The 21819-nt window shown below is 31.0% G+C and overlaps 1 protein-coding gene across 4 annotated transcripts in view; it reads right to left on the bottom strand.

Moving 5' to 3' along the window:
• LOC118183455 (uncharacterized) overlaps window positions 1-17803 on the bottom strand; it is a 75919-nt gene extending 58116 nt beyond the window's left edge. For 2 of the 4 annotated variants that reach the window (XR_015038487.1, XM_085807581.1), the window contains exons 1-3: window positions 17650-17796; window positions 1024-4021; window positions 699-758 (exon numbers count right to left, since the gene is read on the bottom strand). Coding sequence is in view for 1 of the 4 variants with exons in the window: in XM_085807581.1 (XP_085663707.1) it covers window positions 699-758; window positions 1024-1035 (72 nt within the window). In the remaining 3 variants the exon portion in view is untranslated. Of the gene's footprint in view, window positions 1-698; window positions 759-1023; window positions 4022-17649 lie in introns of all 4 variants that reach the window. The other 2 variants (XR_004757241.2, XR_004757243.2) reach the window with 2 other exon arrangements.
• Window positions 17804-21819: the final 4016 nt, after the last annotated feature.

Genomic DNA, 21819 nt, shown 5'->3' with positions numbered 1-21819 from the left:
GTTTTTTAAAGTTGAAACAGAACGCTGTATACATGGTATTTTTTGAAATTTATTGTTGTTACGTTCATTTATTAAAGTGAGGTGTGCGTAGTTCGTACATTCGTTTGTTGACTAAATTGTGCAATTCATAGATGCTTTTTTAAGTTCAAACAGGACGCTGTGTACATGGTATTCTTTGAAATTGATTGTTGTTATAATAATTTATTAAAGTGAGGTGTGTGTAGTTTGTAGATTTATTTGCTGCCTAAATTGTACAATTCACAGATTTTTTTTTAACTTTAAACATGATGCTGTGTACATGGTATTCATTGAAATTGTTTTTATGTTAATTTATTAAAGCGAGGTGTGCGTAATTCGTAGATTCGTTCGTTGCCTAGATTGTGCCATTCGTAGATTTTTTTTAAGTTAAAACATATCGATGTGTACATGGACTCTTGTCAAATAGTTTTGGCTAGAAACTTTACGGTTTTGCTATATAATGTTTTTGTTTCGAATTTTTAGCTTAAAATGTGTGTGCAAAACGTGGTTTTTGCATTAGCGAAAACCGTGTTTTTGGAGACATTTTAGGCTTAAAGTTCGAAACGTAGACAAAAAATTTAGATAGCAATAAGGCAGCGTGGGGTTTCTCGCCAAAAATGTTTGGCGAGAAATTTGGCGACTTGAGGGCGCATATCAGAGTAGTTCCAAAAACTACTTACCCATTTTACCCCCAGCTGATTCAAAGAAAATACACTCATGTTAACAAAATGGACAAAAACCTAAAAAAAAAAAAAAAAAAAAAAAAAAAAAAAAAAAAAAAAAAAAAAAGTCAGTTTCATAAATACAGTTCAAAGTCCGTAATCCGGACTCGCCGGGAATTCGGCGATTCCGGATTATAGATCATCAATTTAAATCTGGTAAGATGGCATACAGAACTTATACAATTAAAAATATGAAACCATAATTTATAAAATAAAGAGCAATTATGATCTAAAGGGTATCAAAATTTACAAAAAAAAAAAGGCTTAATATTTATTTGTTTACTTTAGTAAACATTTCTATCAATGTAAGTTGTTTAAGTTGCTTCGTTTTTTGTGCTAATACTTTCTCTTTAATTCTATAAACAGACAATTTCTTGTTCTGTTACAAAGTTCCACTGTTCAAGTCCTGTAATTGCTGTGTTAAGAATACTGACTAACTTGGACTAACTTGTCAATCGAAATTTTTTCATTTTCAATAACGTTCTCATATTACTTTCTTCACTATTGGAAGCACACATGGGGTAAACGCTTTACTGGCTTTACGTGCATGCGTAGCAGACGCGTGCATCAAACGCGCATGCGTAAGTTTGTGGCTTTGAGGTCTCGATTATAGATCATTCCGGATAATGGACGTCTGGATTACAGACTTTGTACTGTATTATATTAGCCCATTCATGCCTAGCACTCCATTAATGGAACAGTAGTTGTGTTGGAATTATTTGTACGCTACTCCTCAATGTTGCCAATGTATTTTGAATTCTCACTTCCATTCTAACTCGTAAAGGTTTCTGCTATCACCCAGTACACATAATTAGTCATTCCTGGCAATATGCTAAGCTCAGAGTTGATCTGAAACAGTGGGGTCTGAATTTTTGAGCAAGTTTTTGAAGTACCATCTGAAGACAGGTAAATATAATTTTAGTTAATTATTTAGTTATTATATGCATCTCTTTTTTTTTTTTTTTTCTGCCAACTCTCAAGGTGTTATCATGCTGTAACAAGAAAATTCCAGGGTTGAAATTCTTTGTGTTCCATACCGTGTAACTATAAAATGGGTTCAGAAATTAATTTTTGGTCTTTAAATTCTTGTATATTTTTAGCTAACATACATTAATTTCATGCATTTTCCCCAAAAATCTAAACCTCTGGCATAAATAAGTTAGCTCATACTAACAGGACTTCAGCTTCAAAAATTACAAATACCCAGGAAATTGCAAGAATCTAAACCTAAATGACTACTTTTTCTACTAACGAAAATATTGGGTGAAATACTCATTGTTAAAATAGTTCCAATATCTGATACTTAAAAACCAGCAATTTTTGGTTAACTAATAAAATCATACCTCCCCCCCCCCTCACAAGAGACGTCCTCTTCATACCCACACTTTTTTCGGCATGGTTTCAATTATTTTGATGGTGATGTTGACTGACAGAAACAATTTTTCTTCACTTCTCCTATTAGCCACGCATGCTTCCTGTAGATTTCTACAAAGATGGAAAATATAATTCTGATACAACCATTGACGGCCATGCCAACACGAAGTGCGACATTTAAGTTTTGCATCAGAAATAACTCTTGAGGCACAATCTGCTGAATTTTCTTGACTCTTCGCCTAACTCCATGAAGCTTTTGAAAAGTCTTGAATTTTTGATTCTCTATATGAACAGCAAAAATTTTCCATCTTTGAGGAGATAAACTCAGTCTAAAACTATTTTTGAGTCTGAGTATACCATCACAACATCCACTCCTAATATGGTTTCATTGTCGAAATGGATTTCTGTTTCACCAGTAGAAAGATCAATAGCTTGGTCATCATGCAATGATTATATTAGGAGGAGATTTTTGTTTGTTCTTGGAACGTAGGACACCAACCCATTACTACTGAAGACAAAATTACTGGAGTGTTGTGGTCTGGCTTTGGTAGCAATGAATTCTTTTGGTAGCTCTGTTCGTTTTTTTCTGATTGTACAAACGTATGATAGGTGTTTTTTTTTTTTTTTTCCAGTTCATTCTGTATAAAGCAGTTGTCGACCATTATGTTCCTTCCAGAACCAAACAAAAGGTTCTGCTAACCTTTTCACCACATCAGGTGCTTTACTGCTTACACAGAAAGGTCCTTCATTTTGTTTTCTTGCATAAATTTCAAAATTGAAGGAGTAGAACATTTTACAAGGGAGAAAATTTTGATTCCATATTTGCTTGGTTTAAACAGAATGTATTGTCTAAAAGGACATTTACCATAGAAAGCAGACAACATTTCATCTACCGTAACATTTTCACCAATGCAGTAGCCCCCTTGGCAGTTTTTTAAAAAATTTTAAACACATCTCTTATTAACCTTTTGAAGACAGGATGGCCATTATAGTGGCTAAAGAATCCTCTCTTTGAAAAGATGGGGTTGTCCACTTTAGTGGCCATGTCTTTTTCCCCCATTTTCCAGGCTGAAAAGTGGGGTGAAATGTCAAATTTGACGTCCCTAGGGTTTTAACCACTTATCTTTTTCAAAGGTCTTCATTTTGCAACATAGATGCACCCCTGTGAGAATCCATTAAACTACACAAAAGAATCTTTGTTGCAAAAAGGAGGTGATTTCTTAAAGGGGAAAAGCATTCGGTTCAAGGATTCTGGATTGCACCAATCCAGCTCTTTTTCCGCACATCTTGTTTCACGATCATCAAAATGGAGATACCACATAAGAAACTTGAATGTCTTGATGCTCATAACAAGGTTACACTGCGCGAAGTCGTCATCATTTGTCCCCAAAGTTCCTCGAGGGATAGTTTATTTCCCTTGTAAACACTAGCTAAGTAGAATAATCCTATGAGCACTCTTATTTGAAGCAAATCCATGTGTTTCACATCCACTTCTCTTGAAAATAATCTTCTGATGGTATCGATATACTAATTGGTATACTTTACTATATCAACTTTAAACATGAAATTCCAACATTCAAAAGGAATTTTCCCTGATTTTGCTGCTCCAATAACTCGAAGTGAGTGAATAATGATGTTATGCTATCCCCTTCGAACCCTGTGTTGCAGGGGATTTTTACACCACTTGATCTTTCCCCAAATAAAAATCAGTATTTTCTTCAATGCCGTTTTCTTCCCTTCCCTCTTGTTCTGTCTCTAATCCCTCTTCACCATCAATATCATTTTCGACACCAAAATCTTCATCTTTGACACCCTCATCACCTTCATCTGATGCTTCCAATAAATGGTAAATTTCTTCAAGGTCTTGAGGGTTTCTCAAATCAACCCTTTTCTGGACATGTTGAAACCTGAATCGAACAAAAATTTATAATTGTGTTACAAAAATGTCTTCGACAAATTTTCTAATAAGCAACAATTTTAAATTATTAAAACATTTTACAATTCACGACATGATTGGGTACAATGTGCTTGAAAAGCCAGAGTCCTAAAACACACTCAATTTTAACACTCAATTATTCAATAGATAATCATAAAATATTTTATCATATGAAATTGCTAACCAAAAAATGTGATACAGTATTAAAAAATAACAGAAAACTTGTGGCACACATAGTTCGAGTCTTGGCAAAGTTACTGCCTGCACAGGAGCAACTTTTGTTTTTGAGGTAAACAATGAAACGGGGAATTTTATATTTTCGAATTCTGTTCTTAGATAAAACACTGCATCATATGCATGTTCAGAAGCATTGCAAAAGTCAATTAACTGAATAGTTTTAATATAATTCTTTTTTAGCAAGAAACTTGAAAACTTGATTTCAGGGTAAGTGTTCAATTTGAGATTCAACAGGTGGTTTTATTTTAATTTTGAATACATCTTCTTTCACATTCCAGATAATTCCTAGAATTATGTGAATTTGATTTTTTTCATTCTGCCAAAAGGCTATTCGGCTTTCAGATTTGAGGGTAAATATTCTATGATTTCCAACACTGTTTTTCTTTCTCAATATTCTTTGCTCTTGTGAAAATATCATTTACATGGGTATGTTCCAATATGAATCTCGAAGCTTCTGGAAAATGCTTTTCACGATCTTCACTGACAAGTTGTTTATAATGTTCAAATAACCAAATATGGATCACAAGGAAGGCTGTCAGAAGTTGGAATTTTTGAAGCAGTTCTTCAAGATTTTCTCTCTAAAAGATTATCTGGAAATCGGCACCATTTTTATTGACTAGGATTTGTTGCAATTTTTCCAGGGTTCGTACACATGGAAATTAAGTACTTCTACGGACCATTAATGAAAAAACATTAAGGACCTATCAGCAAATGGCAACTGAATACATTTCTTTAAAGACATTATCTATGACCAAACTTAATTTTTGTAATACTATCCTAAAAATAAAACATCTGTAAGTAGAACGCATTATTATTACATAGGATCTGGTACTTTCTATAAAATAAATTTGAGAATAAAATCAATTTTGTAAAATTTATCAAATAGCATTAAATATTTTATACTGGATATACTTTAAAGAAGACTGGAGGCATTTCATTTAATTTTTACTAACAGCTAGCTTTACATTGATTTTTTTCTTTTGTGTGTTGTTTTATCATGTACCTGCTCAGTCTAGAGATTTGGTAAACAGCAGACAGGTTTTTATGTCAAATGGCATAAGTTACTATGAGAAGTAAAATGAAAAAATATAATAAGATATTTTAAAGTAATCACAATAGCTATTTTGATATTCCTAAGAAGTGTTTTGGAAACTTTATTCTATAAAATTATCAAAAATACATTAAGTACTCTAGCAAAAATATATAGCACAATTATTGGGTTTTCTTTCGCAAAGAACTCGTTTGCGTCGTTGCAGTTTTACTCACGAATGATTTATGGGCGTCGATGTGTTATCAGTATGGTTAACAGATACTAAACAGGTGGAAGTTAGCCAGGTAAACATGATATTTAGTGCATATAATCGAAATAATTAATGAATGACATAAATTCAAGTTAGCTAAGAAAACAATACATTAAGAATATGGAAATAATTCATAGATATTAAGCATATGGTTGTAAAATTAACCGGTTAAACATGATATACAAAAATAAATTTGTATTAAGTTCAAGTTAGCACAGACAATAATATATCAAGCCTAACGGAAGTAAAACAATCATGTAATAATGAGCCCTTTTCTCCAAAAAGTTATGTATTTAATGGAAAAAATTAGTTAAATTCATATCTGTCTTTGAATATCTTTCAATATTATAAAATTAGAAAATTTTCCTGTTTTTAACAGCACAGTTATTGTAAAAATATAAAATCAAAAAGCTATTTTTATAATTAATATCTTCATTGCATAATTTCAAAGTACTTCTAAAACTATGAAAATCCATTATCATCATATAAATGAAATCAACAAATACAGTCAAAAGTCGTTAATGCGGACTCGTCGGGACTTCGGCGACTCCGGATTATAGATCATCAGTTTAAATCTGGTTTAAAAATATGAAACCGTAATTTATGAAATAAAGAACAATTATGATCTAAAGAGTATCAAAATTTACAAAAAAAAAAAAAAAAAAAAAAAAAAGCTTAATATTTATTTGTTTACTTTATTAAACATTTCTTTCAATGTAAGTTGTTTAAGTTGCTTCGTTTTTTATGTGATAATACATTCTCTTTAATTCTTTAAACAGACGTAATTTCTCGTTCAGTTACAAAGTTCCGCTGTTCAAGTCCTATAATTGATGCATCGAGAATACCGACTAATAACCTCTGTCACTTTCTTCGCTATCGGAAGCGAATTATAATGACGAGGAATTTGATTTAAATCATATCAAAGATGGAGTATATCAAGAAGAAATACTACATTTAATAAAGAATTATAAGCCAAATAAAATAAAAACATCTGCTCTGAAGATAAAGATAGTGCTGACAGATCAACTTCCAATTCATTGCACGGCGCCGCAGCGTTAAAGATAAACAAAGTTTAGATAAACAAACATTAAAGTTTAGATAAACAAAGGATATGCCTTTATCCATTTTTTGTAGCAATTCCACTTTTTGTTTAATGAACTTTGAAATGTACTTTCGCTTTGTAGATCATTTACATATTAATAAATATATATCAGAAATTCTATTTGACATAATCGAAAGTTCAAGCTTACTTTTATAAAACTTGCTCTAACAGTCTGCAAAAAATGATAAGCCGGATCCAATTCGAAGATTAAGGAACAACGCAATCTGCAACATTAACTGCGTCAATGCAACACATGCGCAGAAAGTTTGAAGCTTTGAGGCCGGATTATGAGTGTCAGAATTAATGACTTTTGACTGTATCTTCATTTAAAAAGAAACTTAACTACAACTATCTGATTGCATAAAAGCTGTTTTGGTAATAAATTATATTCTGATTCGACTTATTATTTTTATTTTCTAAATTTGTTCATGTATGGCACAAAAAAACTCACTTTAAATTTAGTATATTAATTTTTATTAAGATTTCCATTCTTGCTTCTCAGAACTGAACTTTCTTGCATGTAAATCATGAGCAGAACCAAAGAACATATTATTATTCAGTGCTTTGCAACTGATATGCAGCTCATCAACAGCCAAAAGGTAGAGCAATTGAAGTCTGGTAGTTTGAATAGACAGGCAAATGGGCTAGTTTCATTATTGTTTTCATGGTATTCCTAATATATAACGTGGATGAAAATTAGTTCCCCTCAGAAAGTCCTCCTTCCTCTTGGGCAGATATCTCTCCTATGCTTTTCGTAATTTAAACAAACCCAACTGATGTAGGCTGCTAAAGTATTATTTAAAGTTCAATTTAATGTTATAACAATTGATATATAGTCAGTTAGTTCATTTTAAATGCATTATGTTTACATGAATGACATGAACTGCATGTATTTATTATATGAATATCTAAAATGCTTATTTTACTATTAATTATTATTAATAATATATTTATGGACAATTCTTTTTTGATTTTACTGTTCAATTTACCTTTTAGTTTTAATTTCACTTTTAAATTGTCACACCAATCAGTCACTAAGGATGTATAGATTGGGTATTTTCATGCTATTTGTTTTATTTCATGCTTATGACTGATAAGAAGACTTACCTGAAACAAATGTTGTACAACAAGCAGTGACATTGAGATGTTTATTCACATATAACTTAGAAGTACAGCACTAATTGTTGGTTTTAAGATTGGCATATAAATAACATTCTCAAAAGAATCATCCACTTCTAACAAAAGCATATTATGGCAATATACAAAAAGAAAACTTTATTAAAGAAAATCAGTCGTAAGAAATCTTACCACCTTCTACCAAACCATAACAAAAAAACTCTCTCAATTCCAGATACATTTTTAACTCATTCCTTTTACAATTTAATATCAATGTTGCCAAAATATTAAAACTTAAAATTATACTTTATAAACAAATACTATCATTTCCCCCCTTATTTGTATTTAAAGATATACTTTTAATCAGTCAGTCATGTCCGTACTTTAATAGTTCATCTTTCAATTTCACCCAAGGTAGATACTTTGTTAAAATATCCACTTCTTGATTTTGTGAACACACAAACTAATGAATGATTTGATTCGTTTTATATTCATCCTTTACAAAGAAATATTTTCTATTAATGTGCCTTGAACTGCTACTTTGTTTTGGTTTTTTAATCCAATCTATTAATGCTTGACAGTCTGTTTTAATTTCTATTGGTTTGTCAATTAGATAATCTTGACCCAATTCTTCAAGTAAAAAGATATACCATTTAACCCTTTGAAGGGCACCGGTATATAATATATACCGGCTGTTTGTCAATTTTTTAACCTCAGAAAAAAATTATAATTTCTCTACACCAAAAGCTATAATCGTAAGTTTGTAGTGTTCCCTTTCGATTCTAAATGGCAGTACCACCCTATGAATGCTCAATATTTTGCAGTTATGAAATTAATACACCTCGTTCCAAGGTATCATGTTTGAAGATTGATAAATTCTATTGGAGGGAAAGAAAAAAAATTCAAAATCTGTAAATATATGACGTACACATGCTGAACCTTTTATATTTACTGCATTTCAATCAAAACTGATAATTAAAAGAAGATTATGTATACATTTTTAATACCGGTATATAATATATACCGGCGCCCCTACTGAGGGTATCTTGCCAATATATGGCAGCACCAGGCTTCTTCTTCTCTACTGTGACAGATGACAGCATTTCTTTACATTATAATAGTTTATGATGTAACAATTTGTTTATGATTAATTTACAAGTTGTTTAGGATTCTGTATTATGTTCATGAAGGGATGGGGAGTTTACTGACCCTGCACTAGGACTGAATACAAGTATATATATAATTTTTTTAATTTTTTTTTTACTCTGCACGAGTTTCTGATTTGAAAGCATGCTTTTATTCTTATCGTCTTTGTTAATTTCAGATGAAAGACTAAGGAACACAAGAGAAATTTAGGGTTAGGTAGTTTTTGAAATAAATTTCACAGTTTGTGAAATGAGGAAAAATATTTCTAAGGCCCGTTTTAGATGCAAACTAGAATTTATCCAAAAGTTGAAAAGGAGCCCCTAGGAGGCCAAAGGGGTTGAAAACCGAAATAAGAGCTTTCAGGTGTGTAAAATAATAAAGTTGTTTAACAGCGTTTCTTCCTGAACAAAAAGATATATTACAACCTATATTTACAAAAAATAAAAAAAAGGGGCCCTTACGGTCCTCGATAATCTAAAGTGTGTGTGAATGGGGGGGGGGGGCGACTCTTCGTATCATAGCCTGAACAATGGTTTATTTACATATTACTATTACTTCAAAAATGACTTCAAAAATGCAACATACTTTCTCATCCGAGTCCTAGCATTTCATTTTTTAATTAAAAAACATTTTTGGCACTTATACCTCCTTGTAATATTATACTAGTTTAGTTGCAGCATGATATGATTTACGCATACGGTGTCATATTTACTAATTTTTTTTATAAAATAATAATATTGAATTTAAATCAAGTTCAAAAGCTTTTTACCCATATTTTACATAAGTATGTTCAGCTGGGTTGCATAATCAAAGTGCATTAAAACATAAATTTTAAATTTCTATGTGTGTCTTCAGACTTGCATAACTATATTCAAGCACCCATCTTTACACATGCACATCAAAAGTAAGCAAAATTAATTTGAAAATCAAAAATTAACAGTTGGCACCTACCTGGAAAAAAAATGTCTTAGAGGGGTGCCGGTATAAAACATTTACTGGCTCTCAAAATTTAGGATTTCGCTCTAGATTTTTTTAAAGTCTTAATTTTGTGTCTTTAGGGTCCATAAGTTATAGTTCATGCAAAATTTTACCACAATTTAAATTATTTTATATACTGCCCCTCAAAGGGTTAACTTCACATGCACAGAATGCTAAAAGTTCAGCTTCCATTTTAGACAGAGCAACTATTCTTTGTTTGTTGCACTTCCAATTTATGAAATTTTTACCTAATTTAATGAAATAACTCCAAATGATTTTCCATCTTCAGTGGTACACCAACTTGCATCTGATGTAGCATTTAATTTCCCATTGTCTGAAGTATACATTAAACAAGCATTTTGTGTTCCTTTAATATATCTAAATATCCTCATTACAGTTTTCCAGTGTTTCTCTCTGAGATCTTGATTATATCTTAACAAATTACTTACTGCAAAAGCTAAGTCTGGCCTTGTGCCTGTTGCTAAGTACATCAATGAACCTAATGCTTCTTGATATTTTGTCTTCGACACAGGTGGTGAAGATGCTATGTCATCAAGATTTTCACCCAATATTCCCAGAGTCTTGACAGGTTTACATTCATCCATTTCAAAGTTTTTTAAGATTTTAGTTATATAGTTTTCTTGACTGAGTATAAGTTTTCCAGATTCTTGCCGGATGTCTATTCCTAAAAATTTTTGTGTTTTAGTGACTTCTCGTAATGTGAAGGATTTAGATAGTTGAGAGATGATGTCATTTATCTCAGAATTTGAATTTCCAATCACCATTAAGTTATCCACATATATTGCTATGATAAGATAGTTGATCTTATCTTTATAAATATAAACACATGGATCTGACTTTAGTTAAATTCTTTTCTTTAAGAACTTTACATAATTCATCATACCAGCATTTTCCTGATTGTGGTAATCCATATATACTTTTGTTTACAAAATATACTTTGTTCGGATCTGATATAAATCCAGGTGGTTGTTCAATGTAAATTGGTTTATCCAAGTATTCATTTAAATATGCAGTTTTTACATTGAAAAATCTTATTTTGCAGTTTTTGTAAACTGCTATCGATAGCAATGTTCTAAAGGTTGCAAGTCTCATTACTAGGCTAAATCCATTTTCATAATCAATTCCTTCTTTGATTAAATCCGGTTGCTACTAGTCTTGCTTTGTAAATTGTTTCTAAATTACCCTTTTCATCCCTTTTTGAGAATATCCAGCGGTTTTTAATAACTTTCTTATCAATGGGTCTTTCAACTAATTCTGAGACTTCATTAGCCTCCATTGAACTCAGTTCTTCTGTCATTGCATGTAGCCAAAATTCACTTTCAGCAGATTCTACAGCTTCATCAAACGTCTTAGGTAATTCTTCATTTGTAATGTATACACTCAAAAGTCGTTAATCCGGACTTTGGTGATTCCAGATTATAGATCATCAGTTTAAATCTGGTAAGATGGCATGCAGAAATTATAAAATTAAAAATATGAAATCATAATTTATGAAATAAAGAACAATTATGATCTAAAGAGTATCAAAATTTACAAAAAAAAAGCTTAATATTTATTTGTTTACTTTATTAAACATTTCTTTCAATGTAAGTTGTTTAAGTTGCTTCGTTTTTTATGTGATAATACTTTCTCTTTAATTTTATAAACAAACATAATTTCTTGTTCAGTTACAAAGTTCCGCTGTTCAAGTCCTATAATTGCTGTGACGAGAATACCGACTAATTTATCAATCGAAATTTTTTTGTTTTCAATAAACTCTGTGTCACTTTCTTCGCTATCGGAAGCGAATTATAATGACGAGGAATTTGATTTAAATCATATCAAAGACGGAGTACATCGAGATGAAATACTACATTTAGTTAAGAATTATAAGCCAAATAAAATAAAAACATAAAATTTTGTATTTAATATATTAAATACAAAACTTTTAATACTTTTAAACTTTTAAATTTAAAAAAAATTTATTGATATAAATTTTGTATTTACAGATCAATTTCCACTTCACTGCGCGCCGCGACGTTCCTTCCCCCAAACACACACGCAGAACAGCGTGAAATTGATAAACAGATTTCGGAATGGTTAGATAAACAAAGGATATGCCTTTATCCATTTTTTGCAGCAATTCCACTTTTTGTTTAATGGACTTCGAAACATACTTTTGCTTTGTAGATCCTATACATATTAGTAAATATATATCAGAAATTCTATTTGACATAATCGAAAGTTCAAGCTTACTTTTATAAAATTGCTCTAACAGTCTGCAAAAAATAATAAGCCGGATCCAATTCGAAGATTAAGGAACAACGCAATATGCAACATTAACTGAATTAGATAATTTTAGCTTAGCTTATACCGTCCGTTATACATTAAACACGCATTCGTAAACGTATTTTGCGCATGTGCACACGCATATTCGCAGCAGTAAAGGTCTTCTGTGCATGCGCCAGGTTTGAGGTCCGGATTATGGGTGTCCGAATTAACGACTTTTTACTGTACTACATAATCTTTTAATTTTTCTGGGGGCTTCGTAGTTCGCACTGATCTTTTCTGTACAGAATTTCCATGACTATCATTTTCAGGTTCTTCATTTATTTGTGGATACTCGGTTGGCTTTTCCAATGAATTGTTATCATCACTGTTGGATGGCAAAATTTTCTCAGCTTCTTCATCTGTTGTATTATCTTCTGTATAGTATCTCTCAGTTATTTCTGAATTGTTTACATTTCCATTAGTTAGTTCTTTATAAAAAATAATAATTTCTTTTAATATTTGATTTTTATCGGGTTTTAAATAATTTTCTTTTAGTAAAGGTGGTCCAAGTTTCTGCTCATCAAATTTTAATCTCTAACTTTTTGAATTTTATTTAGTTCAGGGATATAAATTTTGTATGCTTTTCTCTTCATGTTACAGCCTATCTTAATTCTTTTTTGAGCTTTTAGATCCATCTTTCTACGTTTTTCTCGTCTTATATGAACATATGCTTCACATCGAAATCTTTTAAGATAAGTAATGTTAGGCTTGCATCCTTTATATAGTTTATATGGTGTAAACCTTTTATCATTTTTGCGACTCCTGTTATTCACATGTACAGCTACTTTAATGCTTTCAGACCAAAATTTTATCGGTAATTCTGCATCAATTAACAGAGTTAGCAGATTCAATTATAGTATGATTAAAATGTTCAGCTTTTCCATTACTTTCCGGAGTATAAAGGGTTGCAAGTTCATGTTTAATTCCCATTTTTTCAAAAAACTCATTTATACTTTTAGCTAAAAACTCACTACCATTATCACTACGAATTCTTTTTAGTTTTTTTCCTGTTTGTCTTTCTTCTTGAATGATAAGTTTGATTAGAGCTTCTGAAGTTTCACTCTTCTCAATTGTTATCACAAATATGAAATTACTGTAATCATCTATCACTGTTAAAAAATAACAGCTTCTATCTGATGATTTCTCAATTGCTCCAACTAAATCTATGTGCCATAATTCTAAAATATCTTCAGATTGCTTAAATTTCACACTTTTATAAGATGTTCGTGTTATTTTTCCTAACGTACAAGGCTCACAATTGTTTTGAGAAATTTTTACATTTTCTAATCCAATGACCAATGAGTGGTTTTTCATTTCTATCAGCCTCTGTTAATTTATATGACCTAGTCTCTGATGCCATAGTACATCATTAACATAACAAATTTTACCTTCTTCAACAGTATTTCCTTCAACTTCTAATTTACTTCCATTTCTGTTAGCTATATATAGAATGTTTTCTTGTTTATTGATCACTTTTGCTTTATTTTTGGTAAAAATTACTTTTAAATCATGATCTACAATTTTTGATACTGACAGCAAATTTTCACTGAAATTCGGTACTTGCAGAAAATTTTCTACTCTCAAGATGTTTCTATCAGTTTGCATTTTAATGTTACCAATATCAACTGATTTGATTATGGCCTATTTTTCAGCTGTCAATATTTGTTGTTCTTCATCTTTAAAATTAGTAAATATTTCTTTACTAGCTGCCATGTGAAATGTGGCTCCTGAATCAATAATCCATTTAATTTTTCTATTCTCTTGTTCATTTATTTTATTCTTTCCATCATTTCTATCTTGATTAAGATATGAGCTTTCTATTTTCTTAGATACTTCAAATAAGCATGTCGCTGATTCATATTCTCTTTCCTTGCTTGACATTCTATAAGTTTTATTTGTTAAATTTCTCCGCTTTCGATGTTCTTGTTTAGTTTTCATTTTACATTCAGTTGATTTGTGGCAGAATTTCCCACAGCAAAAGCAATTTATACTATTATAATTATTTCGACAATCTTTTATTAAATATCCTAATTTTCCACAATTAAAGCATCTTCTTTCATATTTCAATTTTATCCAGTTTTCTTTACTTACGTATTTCTATTTCTTTTCCTCTTTGTTTATTTTTTCCTTCTGTTTCTTTTAAAGCTTGTCTAATTGAAGCTAGATCTTTCTCTTTATTGCTTTTAATAATTTTAACATCAAATTCAAATTCCTTTCTAAGTCCTTCTAGTATGAAGTAAATTAATTCTTTATCTCTTATTTCATCTCCAACTTGAATACTTTTACATGTCAGAATTACAGCTCTATTCATATAATCATCTACTGATTCATTTTGACTAATTTTCAGTTGAGCCAATTCTATTCTATATTTGATTTGAATATCTTCTGTTTTTGCTGCCATTTCATTTTTTATTTCTCCCATAACTTCTTTGTGTTCTTTTCATTCCCATATTTTAACGCTTGTGGAGCTGTCATAGTTTGATTCTTTATATTTCTTGCTATTGCGTTATTATCATCCCATATTTCTTAAGTTTCTATTACATTAAAATTAACATCATCCTTTTTATATGGTTTTGGTGATTAATCAGCTTCTATCACACTTCTCCATATTTTTAAACTTCTTAATTCACTTTCAATTCTATTGGCCCAAATAAGATAATTATCGTCACTTAATTTTTCTATATGACTCAAATTTATCATATTATATGCCACATTTCCTAATTTATATTCACTAATTATAATACAAGTCTAATTTACCTCTTGGAGAAATTGGCGATTTTGTTAAGCCAAAACAACATCAATGTTCTATCTGGAAAGTTTATTAACCAAGGGCGCAACAACCACGCTCTGCTACCAAATGTTGGTTTTAAGATAGGCATATAAATAACATTCTCAAAAGAATCATCCACTTCTAACAAAAACACATTATGGCAATATACAAAAACAAAACTTTATTAAAGAAAATCAATCATAAGAAATCTTACCACCTTTTGCCAAACCATAGCAAGAAAACTCTCTCAGTTCCAGGTACATTTTTAACTCATTCCTTTTACAATTTAATATCAATGTTGCCAATATATTAAAACTTAAAATTATACTTTATAAACAAACAGTATCACTAATTAGCACTGTAATTGTTAAAGAAAGTATCCTAGCTTTTAGAAAAAGTTCGTTGCATGTAGTGTGAACTGAATTACTTTATCATTTTAAGAATAAGAAGGGTTTGTGTGTTTATTTAATTCAATATGCAAAGCATGCGAGGGCCAGCTGAAAAAGGCATGCTTTTGTGAACATTTTCTAGGATAAGTAGGCTCATATTTACATTCACTTAAGGAAAAGCACAAAAATGCTTACACACAATGGTAAGAGATAAGGAGGCTAGATCCCTTTGTTAAATTTGAGTCTTATTTTCAAGCCCATCGATTCTTTTAGTTTATTTTTTCAAAAAAAAAAAAAAAAAAAAAAAAATTACTCACTGAACTTTGTATGTTAATGTGAATAACCTTTTAACTTGATGACCAATATTTCTCTGACAAGAAGAGGTGCTACAGATTTAATGGCAATATCCTCAAATGAAAAACTTTACAAAAATTTAATCCTAAACCTTAAGTAAAAATTGTTTGAAAAGTCATTGTTCAGCATATATCCTCCAAGATTAACTGATAAGAGAGGAAAAGATAATGTATGGTAGCTTGGGTCACATAATTTTATTTGCTGTTTTATATAATTTCTGTAATATTTTGCAATGCTGTTAGTTTTGTAAACTTAAAATTTTTTTTAAATGCTTTTATGATATTTTCTTGTTTATTAACTTATATTTTCTGTTTTTCTAAGAAGTGAAACAGGTATTTATACACTGATACTTTTTTTTTTTTTCACAATATAAAGTTTGAGCCCTTTGATAAATTAAAATTGCAGCTTAAACAGCCAGCCCATTCACCGAACTTGAAACTGGGACTGAATTATTACGTTATCATTCCGTTCATTTATCTTATCAGATTGAATACAGTGAGCCAGACAAAAAGGGAAATATCTTTTGTAAATATAAAAGCAAAAATAAACATATTTCTAAATAGTAAGATTACTAAGAATATTTATTATTAAGATCCTTATGAAAATTTGGAACATTTATAAAGGTTTGCAAGATGAAAACATGATTGATTTTATTATAAATTGCATGGTTTTTGACTTGTTTTAAGTATGCTCCTGCCAGATTGGTAGATGCCTGGTGATCATTGTCCTGCTTTGAACAAATCTTAACAGATACAAGATATAACATGTGAGTATAGAATCTGAAGGAAAGGTAAGGTTAGATTGGGTTATTTGAATATGGCTAAGCATATTGGTCATCAGCCTGAGGAAGGATGCCTTTATGAAGGACTTTATAGGGAAAACTGGCTTGTATTCACGAAACACATGTGGAAAAATCACAAGAACAAAACAAAAAACTGCACAGCCAGCTCGTTCATCAGGGTTTGAGCCGAGACTGAACTACCAGTATTAAGCCATCTTAGCCACTCGTAGGGCAAATCTAATGAAAATGCTTAAAATAACGTAATCAAAAGTTAACTGAATGTTGTATGGCAAGACTGCTTTCCCAAGTACTGAGATAGGGAACACTTACTCTGTTCTTTTGAAGTGTTTGGTCATGGTATTATTCATTACATGCATTTTCTACAATTCATAGAGAATACTAATATTTCTATTATAAGTATCTTTTTTTTCATTTTTAAGTGCTTTGCTTGTTGATATTCTCAAAATTGTATCTACTAATTAGTGCTATTATGTATATAATAGATATAAATACAACAGATGCATATAATAGATCAGGGATGGCCAAACTTTATGACAGTGAGAACCATTAGATTTCCCTAAGTGCCACAGCTACAAATTTACATCATTTAAAAAGTAGTCAAATAGGTGTTAAATAGCAAGAGATGTCAGATTCCAAACAATCATTCAATGACAGTCTTATTTCGATAAGAGCAATACCCCTGTAATGAATGCATGACTTTTAATCCATTTTACATAAAAAAATTTTAATGTTTTTTCAAATATATTCTCTTGATTTTTTATGAATCATGGTATAGAAAATATGTTACTGATTCAATAATAAATCGCATAAATTAAAGAAATGCGCGCACGGGCCTATTCGAGCCAACGCGCCCGCGTGCTGCCGGGTTAACAACGCTACTGAAGAGAATTTGAGTACAATTGAAGATTATTGGTATTGTCAAATATAATATGAAAAAGACAGGCAGTTGTTTCAACATAAAACACTTTAAGCTGTTTGCAATTGAAAACCCGCACAAAAGCCGTATCTCCAAATAATACTGACAGAAAAATCAACTTTTCGCGAGTACTAAAAAGTTTAAAAACATTACTTACAAAAATTGCACTGTGGGAAAAATATTATCTACTCTTCTTGACTACAAAATTCGCACAACAAACGTAAAGCTGTACCAAAGAATATGTTTATAGGAGGCTTGCAGATATATGCGACGACAAACGCTGAGAGTTTACGGAAGTTAGCGGGTCTCACGTGACCGATGGCAACACTAAGAGGTTACCGTAATTTGCGCCAAAATTGAAAAATGAAGCCAAATGTAATTTTTCGAAGTAAGCAATACAGGTTTTCGCCATTTTGATTGCACGTGCTGCTGTGGTAGCAAGGTACGTAGTATTAGCGCTGATATTTTGTGTTTTAATTATCTTATTTTAGTTATGTGTTTGTCTAAGCAATCTGAAAAGATGAAAATACTCATAATCGGGTATTCGGTTTAATCCTAGTATCCGGTGCACACGGAATTTGACTACTTTTGGATGAGCAGTGAAAACGGGACATATATGATGAGTAGTTAACGGGTCATTCAAAGAAAATATATAGTTAAACATAGTATATACTATGTGTGTATAGTATATATATATAGAGAGAGAGACGTTCTTTGGGTCATTTTTGGTGTTGGCGATAATTTTCAAAGTCGCGCCAAGGCTGCACCGTATATTAGGATTTTACCGGGGATTCTATGAGTAAATATTTACAAGAATATTTGTCTGCGAATTTATCTGATTACGAAGTTGATTTTCGTTGCTTTCCAGGAGCTAGGATGGGTTTTCTTCCGGAGAGGATCCGTTGGCGGCGAAGCGTATTTACTCGCCAAGCTCGTCAACGCCTAATCGGCAATGAGTTTAGCGGTGTACAGTTACGTTACAAGATATTTAAAAAGGTTAACCGTAATACAAACCGTAAACTGAAAATCGTTAATAGCAATGAATATTATGTTCCCATAGATCCCCTAACTCCATATTCCCTCTGGCTTGCAGTATGCCATATCCTGTTTGTAATGAAAAACAGCCTGTTAACGAATTTCCGCGAAATGCGTTGATCGTAATTGACTCTTCATTAGCTATTTTGGTGATACATACATGTCTTCTCCATTTAAAACAGAACCAGATCATATTTGCAGATCACAGCAAATAATGAGTCTTTCATGGCAAAGTTATCAATTTGTTGAAAAATAACTTAGTGAAATTCATATCTTCCTTTAAATATGCTTTAAGAATATAAAATTAGAAAATATTCCTGTTTTTAACAGTGCAGTTTGTTGGAAAATTGTCAAAACACAAGAAAAACAAAAAGGCACTTTTACTACTTGTACCTTCATTACATAATTTCAAAATGCTTTCCAAAGTATGAGTGAAAATAAATTCTCATCACATAAATGAAATAAACAATGTTTTCATTGAAATATAAACTATTGCAACTGTTTGACTAGGTAAAAAATAAAGTTTGTATAGGAATAAATTATATTCCGCTCTGACTTACTTATGCATGCATAAATAAGTGTGTGCTTATGTGTGCTTGTGTCATAAAATAAAAATTAACATATCCACTATTTTTATTAACAATCATGCTAACCTCAGAAACAGTAAGGGCAGAATTTAACTTTTTTGCATGTAACTCTAACAAGCATACTATGATTCATTACTTTCCAACTGATGTTCTGTGACTGAATTCTGGTAGTTTGATTTAGGTCCTAATCTAAAAAAAGACAGCTAATTGCATGGGTGTTTTCACGGTGCTTCAGTATGTTACAGGAATGCAAAGCCAAAAATCCCTTATAAATTTCTCCTCAAAGGCACACCTTCTCTTACGCAGATATTTTTTGCATGCTTTGACATAACTAATACACAAACCAAACGGATACATGCCACCAGCAATTTTAAACTCAAAATATTCCTTAACTAACCCTCAAACCCTAACCTGATTTTGGTTATTGTTATTGGAAAGCTATGCTGAGTGATCAATGAATAAGAAAAAAATTTCATTGAAAAATCATGTAGGAATAGTTTTGTATAAATTATCATGTATCATGTAATGATATTGCATATATTTATTAGTTTATTTCCCTTAGGCGCTCCATGGAAAGGGAGGGATGCCCTGTAGAGGTCTTTTTAAGGGAAACTGGCTCGTATCCATGTTACACATGGGGAAATCACGGAAACGCGCATGCAGCCAGCCCGTTCGCTGGGACTTGAACCCAGAATCGAACTACCAGTGTTCAGTAGCTTTTACCGCTCGGCCACTGGTGGGCTCATTAATTATTATTAATAATATATTTAGCACAGTATTTCTTTTAAATTCATCTTCTGATTTTAAATCTATTTTGAATTTTCAAATCATAATTTTATCAAATAAGTTACTGAAAATGTAGTCACAATCTCACTCTATCAAATTCGAAAGTTGAGTTCAAGGATGGACAAACTATGGCCAGTGAACATCTACCTGTTTAAAGCTTCTATATAGATATATATTATTCTATTCAGCAAATTATCAAAATATATTTAGGATTTTACTATGCAATACATAATGTATATTGTAAATATATATTCATTTTTGTTTTGGCTATACAATGTATACTGTTTGTATAAATAAAACGTAAAGGAATATCACGTGATTTGCGCATAACATGAGTTCACGAGTTCACATAGATATCTGTTATCTCACTTCATCGACATGTATACTGTGCTCATCGACTTTGTTACATCATGAACACAGATAAGTATAACAAGATTTAGATCTCCCACTGAAAATTCCCCAGAAAGCGAGAATTACTGATAATGTAACGAAATGAAGAAAGGTAATCTTTTTTTTTTTTTGAATGTGGAAATTTTAACTATTTTCAAGTGGTCTGTTTAAATTTCCATTGAACATTAAACCTGTGCTTGATGTAACCATGAGGCTTGGGAATAGTATTCAATCTTCTTGATGTACCCACAGGGAATTACAAGATTTACTTAAGCCCTTAAAATCTGAATACTTGCATGTGCTGTATTACACAAAACAAAAATAAGATGGCTTAGTGCAAGATGTGTTTTTGAGAAAGTTTGGCAACTGATTAATGAAATTGTGCCATTCTTCAATGAGAAACATTGTTCTGTAAAGTGCGAAATTTTAAAATATATAGCATCAATTAATTTAGAAAGCAATCACAAAAAATCAAAGTCATATTTGCAAATTTTCACAGGACTAGTAAGTGATTAGTCACAGGATTTAATTTATATTGATACAGCATGGTTTTCAACTTAGCATTTTTCACATTTCTTTGTCTTATGAACAATTTAAATGTCAAAATGCAATAGTTATGAAGATAGCCTGAAAAAGAAACCTGCATTTTGAGTTTAAACACAGATTTCAATGCAATTCAAATGTAACTAGAAATTTTCAGCATGCCTTGCAATATAAACTATGAAGCCGTGAGACCACATTTGCAACTTGAAGTAATTTAGTTACAGCCTAACAATCACTTGAAGCAGTTGTTTCTCAGTGTTCCAAAATTACAGTTGTTCAAATCATTATATAACTACATATACATGGGATAACAAAAAGTAGTAAAATTTATTACAGATCTGCACACGTTGGTTGACTCTTTTCTTTTGACGATATTCTTAGCATATGCTAAGAACATGATGCTGTTACAAAATGCTGGTTATCAAAATTAATCTCCAAAATAGATAGCTTATTTATTTTGACAATTTCAAAATATTTTTCTATTCAACTACATAGAGATAATCAAATGAAGAAAATTCCCAAAGCATGTGGAAACTATCCAACATTACAAAAAAAATCATAAAACAAGTCTCCTATTCAACTTATATAAGCAAAGTAATTGTTCAACTTTACACAATCCTAAACAAGTCTTTTAACTGAAGACTAACTTTATATCTCTGGTCAGTGCAAAGTTTTGTAAATGCGTATATTACAAATATTTTCAATAACACATTAAAAACACTTAAAAATAAATAGCAATGTCTCCGTAAAATAATGAAACAAACATGAATGCCAAAGTGAAGACTAGATGTCATGCCATAGTCATTTGAAATAAATTGTATTGGCACACATTTCACTTTGGAAAGAAGAAAGTCCATCTCTAAAAAGATGTTTGGAAACTTATAAGAAATGATCAGCAAATTTACCTTAAAATGGACGTAAATCAATGCTGTATACATTACTGCATTTTAGAATATCCAAAATGAGAATGAAAAAAGCAATATTTT

Source organism: Stegodyphus dumicola, chromosome X1 (assembly GCF_044657685.1).
Source record: "Stegodyphus dumicola isolate Sdum_Otavi_A_Nest chromosome X1, ASM4465768v1".
NCBI classification, from domain to species: domain Eukaryota; kingdom Metazoa; phylum Arthropoda; class Arachnida; order Araneae; family Eresidae; genus Stegodyphus; species Stegodyphus dumicola.
This window is presented reverse-complemented; position numbering and strand designations above follow the sequence as displayed.